At 50.0% G+C, this 6,820-nt stretch overlaps 1 protein-coding gene across 1 annotated transcript in view; it reads left to right on the plus strand.

Annotated features, from left to right (window-relative positions):
* SLC6A12 (solute carrier family 6 member 12) overlaps window positions 1-6,820 on the plus strand; it is a 51,407-nt gene that overhangs the window by 24,660 nt on the left and 19,927 nt on the right. The window contains exons 7-9 of the mRNA XM_009288320.2: window positions 792-924; window positions 3,825-3,959; window positions 6,203-6,306. Of these exons, the coding sequence (XP_009286595.2) occupies window positions 792-924; window positions 3,825-3,959; window positions 6,203-6,306 (372 nt within the window). The remainder of the gene's footprint in view (window positions 1-791; window positions 925-3,824; window positions 3,960-6,202; window positions 6,307-6,820) is intronic.

A 6,820-nucleotide genomic window follows, 5' to 3' on the forward strand; every position in this document is an offset into this window, starting at 1 on the left:
TGTCCTTTGTGCCTTGCAGCCATCACAGGGCACAGAGAAGATGTGAGATGAGATGCACCCATGGGTGCAGAAAGAGTCCACACAGTGCCAGAACCCCTCTCCTGCCCTATTCTTTGCATGTACTGTTCAGCGAGAACTGTGACCCCTCTGAAATGGTTGTTCAGGTTTTCTGCACAGGTTGCAAGGGCAAGGTGGCCCCAAGGGAGCTGCTTTGGGGAAAGGTGTGTAGAGGAATCCTAAGTGTGGGGTTGGGCTGCTGGGACTGAATAAGCTACAGTGCTGACCTCTTGTATGGCCTACCTTCATGATGGCGAGTCTTCAGGGAATGAGGCTGAAGGAAGGGCATAGGAATCTTAAAGGCTGTTTATGCTTATGTATAGGGTGTCCATAGTGTATGGGGAGGCCAGAGGAAGAGCAGTGGCCATGGGGTGATGGTGGCATTGGTGGCCTGCTTTGGATTGAGTAGTGTCTGCTGGGCAGCTGCCAGGAAGGGGAGCAATGTGGGACAGGGGGTGATTTTGTGCTGCATGGGTCTGACGGGCACGGCGCCATGGGCTTGGAGAGTGGGAGTGCTTGGGCCAGCTACAGGGCACAGTGGAGCAGCATCAGCAGGAACGACAGAGCAGGGATCCCTAGGCAGAGCTGGGGTGATTCACATGGCTGGGAGCCCTGGGCAGATGTGTTGTGGGTAGTCTCTTAAGTCTTTGAATGCGGTAATATGGGAAAGGTCTATATGGATGAGTGGGGTCTGGGGCGTTAATACTTCTCTCCCTGTCCCTGGACACCGGCAGGAAGCGAGTCCTGGGACTTACGGATGGTATTCACAAACTGGGCACTGTGCGCTGGGAGCTGGCTCTGTGTCTCCTGCTGGCGTGGATCATCTGCTACTTCTGCATCTGGAAAGGGGTCAAGTCCACAGGCAAAGTAGGAATGGAGATTGTCCTCCTAGTCCATAAGCCTCCTTGTACCCATCTTACATTTCTTCCCCAATATCTTTTCCCTCTTCGTGAAGTGGAGGCAGGAGACACGCAGCACCAAAGTCAAACCTAAAACCTGGTGGGACTATACTGATTTATACTGGTTGTGTTTGACCTGTAAGAGGAAGAATAAAAGAGTAGATCAAACAGGGAGGGGAGAACAAAGACAGACCTGGGAACTGAGGGGTGTCTTGGGTCTTTTCCCTTGCAGATACCCACAGTGGCTGATGGAACCAGTGCCCTTGGGAACCATCCACTCACCAGTGTGTTGTCCTGGTGTGGCTTGCTGGTGTTTTTAACAGATCCTCTGCAGTGGCAAACTTCCTATCCCTTGCAATAATTAAACACTTGAGCAAAATAGACAAGCTGCTGCTTGTAACCAGCTCAGTGAATAGATAATGAATCTCTCCTGTTTCTTTATCCTGCAAAATACTTGGGGTGGGAGAGGTGTCTTTGTGCTCTCCTTTGTACTCTTCCTGGCTCTGCGGTTTTTGGCTCAGCGGGTCATTTTTTGCATTTTAGTAGTGAGGCTGAAGCCAATGCTCCCTCCTGATGTTGAACCTGTAGATCAGGTGGACAGGTTATCCCTCTGGAGTGAATGAGTGTGTGATGCCTTGGGGTGGGTGTTAGAGATGCTGCTATGGCCTTGACTTGTTCAGGACCTCCTTCCTTCCCAGAGCTGCAATGAGACAAGTGGGCTATTAATAATGGTTGGGTCTTGTGGGCATCCAGGGGATGTCCCAATAGCAAAAGGAGGGGAACCAATTTCTGCAATGGCCTCTTCCTTCAAATCACTATCCCTAGTATTGGCAGATGTTCCCTGTAGTACTGGACACCTGTGTTTCAATGTCAAATCCCATCTCCCACCTTAAAACTGCACTGGGCACCCATTTTTAACAGAGCAAGACAATAGCTTGCTCTACTTGTTAGGTTTCTCCCAACCTTTGCCAGTGACTCTGGCTCTTCCTAGTGCTGACCTGCTGTCACGATTTCTCAAGGAGTGAGAGCCAGACTTCACATCTATAGGGAGAGGGGATGCTCCACATTTTAAATCTTAAATCTCTGATGCTCCCTGGTTCGAATACCAGGGATCGAATACAGCACCATCTTCACAAAAGTTATCATTCTGATCTTGAGAGGTTGGGTCTGAGAGGCTGTTTGATCTACATGGAAGTGTAGTTAAGTCATCCCAGGTTCCCTTCAGCTCTCAGCCCTCTCTCCACCAAGTCTCTCCTTTGCCCAGTGCTGCTTTGGTGTGCGAAGCTTGCTTTGTAGGAGAAGGCTAAAGAACTTCAGTCAGGCTGGTTGGGCTGATTGGGTTTGGCAAAGTCAGACCAGAAAGTGAGAAGAAACAATGAGAGCAGGTAGTAGCTGTCCAGGAATGGTTTTCCTGGGACCACAGAAGATTTTTCCATCACAAGTTTTAGACTGCAGGTCTTACTTTTTACTACATAGATGTTATGGACATAGTGCAGCAATACAGGGTGGGTTTTTCTGTCCCGAGACATACCACAGGCCAGACAGGCCAGTTGTCTTCTCTGCAGGTAGTTATTTTGAGTTTTTACAGGGGCACTGTCAAAAAAATGAGCTCCTTCCTTCTTTTTCCTCACTGACTACATATTAGGATAAGCAGTAGGGAGGTCCCAGGAATTCTGAGTAGGTGCATAATTTTGTTTAACAGCTGCAGAGTAAACGGGATGTTGTACTTGACTGAGAGGCTGCTCTAATCGGATAACCCTGCCAGACCCTTGTGTTTATGCTTCTGTGATTTAAGGAGTCCAAACTCAAAGAAACAATAGCAACCTCAGGAAAATAATTTCAAATAACTCTATGAAGACTCATTTTCTTTAAAAGCCTTTTTCTTTTATTCATTTTGCCCACTCTTGTGCTCTTTCCATGTTTCCTTTCCTTATGAATTCAGCTGATGTGTATAAATGTTCCCCAGAAGTGATTTCTGAAGGTAGAATTTAGTACTTGTGCCAAAAGTGCTCGCGTTCTCATTCAATTGGGGAACAGCAAAAGTGCCATGTGCTGTGACTTATTTGACCAATTATCACTAAGCAGAAAAAATGTCATTTTAGGCCCCTCGCTATGAATCCATAGAGTAAACAAGCCTTCACATTACTTGGATGAATTTTAATAATGAATAAATGTTCAGAAGTTGCAACTTGCTCACAGATATTTTGCCAGTAGAAAAAAAAAAATGTTACATTGGGCAATGGATTAGAGATGATTAATTCTACTGTAATATTTATTTAACATCACACACAAGAAGAAGTGAAAAGAAGGTTTTACAAAAATAATGGTCTGCATTTTCTTTAAAGGCTTTGAGGTGCCCCCATTTTTTACCTGTGAGCTCAGAGGCATTGAAGGGATAAGAAAGCCACATGAGCACCCCTGGAAATAAGACCCCTCAGAGGTGTCTTAAATTGGGCAGCAAAAGTTGCTATTTAATTTGGAAAACTCTTGCTGGGAATAGGACCATTTTAATAACTCCTCATTAAAACTCAGTCACAGGAAGAGATCTGGGTTTCTTCTGCAGCTCTAGTAAGATGAAGAGAACAGCTGGTGAGCAAGGAAATTACACTGACTGGAAAGAGAAAATAAAGCAGAGCAGCCAGTGGCAGAGTCTTGGGTGAGGAACAAAATGTAGATTAACTAAATCACCGGTGAGATGTAACCTTGATTAATTTCTTTCCCACCCCTCTTTTATGCTAGCAGTAGCAACTATAGCCAACAGCAGAGTCCAGGGACGTTTGCCAGGGTGGGGGTCTGCAGATGAGATGAAGTGATGCCTGCACCCCCTCCCTGCTGACCCCCTCTCCTCTTGTTTCCCTGCGCCCGCAGGTCGTTTACTTCACTGCCACCTTCCCATATGTGATGCTCATCATCCTGCTGGTGCGAGGAGTCACGCTGCCTGGTGCTACTGAGGGGATCGTCTTCTACCTGAAACCGGACATTTCCAAGCTGGCAGACCCGCAGGTGGGTGGGGGTCAGGCAGGTGCTGGCCACGGGAAGGTTTCCAGTGCCCTGACCCTTGGATCTGCTGTTAGCTGAGGATCTAGCTATCTCCTCTGAAGGGAGACCGGCGAACCAGTGAGACCTCCTTAAAAGAGCCGAGAGGGGTCTCGTCCTCCTGCAAAGCACAGCCTTTTTGCTCATGCATCTGCAGCATATGGGCATATTAGGTCATTTCCACTCATGGGCTCAGCAAAACCAGAAAAGCATATGAAATATTCAGCATGTAACAGATAATTTTGCTGGGTCTTAAATGCAAATAATTAAGGAAGGGGAGGGAAATGATCTACCACTTTTCATTTTTTCTGGCCTGGTTAGCACTTAGTTTGGCTCCAACAGGACCCTCCCAGGGAGTGCAGGGCCCCTGTGCTTGCAGAGACTGAATGCATGCAGGTAACGCGGGCTGGGCAGCAGGTTCGCTTCACCCGTCCCAGGGGCTGGTCCCACTCGCTTGGGTCAGCGGCTGGCCAAAGGGATCACGTCAGCTCCTGCCACCACTCACTGGAGCTCATGGAAACCCCTCCTGGCAGGGAGGATGCTGTGCCACCAGGGAGGGCAAGTCCGGCTTAGGGCAGAGGGTGCAGCCAAACCCAGGAACTGCAGGGTAGCCTGAGTTGGCAGGAGGTGGGCAGCACCCCTGGGGGGCTGTGCAGGGCAGGCGGCAGGATCCCCCCGTTGGAGGATCCCCCCGGGGTGTCTGCTCAGGCACCTTTCTGTAGCAGCAGGTTGCTTCCCTTCCCCACGTGGGCTCAGCAACGCTGTGCAGGCTGCCTCCGCCATCCCAGAGAGGTTCTAATGCAGACCCCCCCCAGAAGACCATTTAAATGACACTGCTGTTAATTATTCCACCGCTGAATCTTTTCATGGAGGCAGCCAAGCAATATGCTTAGCCCACAGTCTCAGCTTACCTCCCGCATCTTCCCAGATGGCCAAAGCCCCAACTGCTCCCAAACCAGCTGCCAAACACACTGTCTTCCCCCAAATGGCTTTCAGATGCAATTATGTGTTGTCAATACAAAATCTGTGGTGCGCTGAATGCAAAGAGCCAGCTGAACGTAAATGGCATTTTAATATCAAAATAAATAACAGGGGGGTGACTGGGGCTGAGTGTGTTTTATTCATGGCCAGAGCTTATTCAGTGAAAACCTCCCTACCTTTCACAGCCTACCTAAAGCTGACACGGTGTTCCCAGGCTGCTGCAATGCAGCGTAGCAGGAGTAAGAGATCCTGCTACTGAGTTTAGTCAGAATGTGGGGCTTTGGTGTAAAGTGGGATGTGTGTCTGTGTCCATGCCTGAGGGGCTCCCATGTATGCATCTGTCTGTGAGAGATCTGTGTGAATTTAAGCAGCAATGCCCGGGCTGGGATTTTTTGAAGGCTGCCAAATTGCATCTGCCTGGATGTTTGCAGTGGTGGGGGCTGCTTAGAGGAAAAAGAGGGTGCGTGGGAACACACAGACAAACAGAAAGGTGGGCTGTTTTCCTGCCTGTCTGCTAACTCAAAGCTCAGGGCTTTCCCTGGGAGGGTGTGAGAGCAGAGCTGCAGTTCAACCCACAACACACGGAGTGAACAAGGGACTCCTCCACGGGTGAGAGGGCTGGAGCAGCAGTGAACAAGCCCACTCAGCTTTTCCCATGCAATGCCAGAGCAAAGGGGAACCTGGGTCCATGACACCACACCAGCCTGATATCTCTCAGCCCAGCAATTTTCCCCCTTTCACCCTGCACTGTAGCCTCAGAGATGTGGGAAAACAGATTCAGGAGCAGGGAAGGGAATGCACTGATCATGCAAAGGATTTGCTGGCCCTCGTTTGGGATGACTCACCAGTGGCTCTGCAAACCCTGAGCCACACAGGGTCCACAGACACCTGCAGTGCCAACTTCACCTGGAGCCACGCTATCAGGGATGCCATCTCCACCCAGAACGCAAAGGTGTGGGATGGAGGAGTGGTGTCAGGCATCGACTAGTGCCCTGTGTCGCTTTGAGTGGGATGTGAAAATACAGTCCCCTCAGGAGCCTTTTCCTAGAGGACTTTCCGTCCTATAGCTCAATTTTCCCAGAGAGTTATCCCAGTTTCTACACCCACTGAGCCTCTCTCTGTCTCATGCAGTTTGCTCTGCACTGATGAAGGGGTTGTTGCTAGATGGGGCATAGCCATTTGTTTATTTTGTTGCTAGGTCTGGAGACCACTGACCTTCTCTGTTCCAGGTCTGGATGGATGCAGGCACTCAGATCTTCTTCTCTTACGCCATTTGCCAGGGGTGCCTGACAGCTCTGGGCAGCTACAACAAATACACCAACAACTGTTACAGGTAAGAGGAGCCTCGCATCCTTCTGGAAATTTGCACAGAGGCAAACAGCACAGAGCTGCATTTCAGGCAGGCTCTGTCCCCACGGGAGACCTTGGGTCATGCTGCTTTGACTAGTGCACCCTCAGTAAATTTGCAGACAACACCAAGTTGGGCGGGAGTGTTGATCTGCTCGAGGGTAGGAAGGCTCTGCAGAGGGACCTGGACAGGCTGGATCGATGGGCCCAGGCCAACTGTATGAGATTCAACAAGGCCAAGTGTCGGGTCCTGCGCTTGGGTCACAACAACCCCATGCAGCGCTACAGGCTTGGGGAAGAGTGGCTGGAAAGCTGCCTGTTGGAAAAGGACCTGGGGGTGCTGGTCGACAGCCGGCTGAACATGAGCCGGCAGTGTGCCCAGGCGGCCAAGAAGGCCAATGGCATCCTGGCCTGTATCAGAAATAGTGTGGCCAGCAGGAGTAGGGAAGTGATCGTGCCCCTGTACTCGGCACTGGTGAGGCTGCACCTCGAATACTGTG

The sequence above is a fragment of the Aptenodytes forsteri genome, unplaced genomic scaffold, assembly GCF_000699145.1.
Source record: "Aptenodytes forsteri isolate BGI_AS27 unplaced genomic scaffold, ASM69914v1 Scaffold56, whole genome shotgun sequence".
Taxonomy (NCBI): Eukaryota; Metazoa; Chordata; class Aves; order Sphenisciformes; family Spheniscidae; genus Aptenodytes; species Aptenodytes forsteri.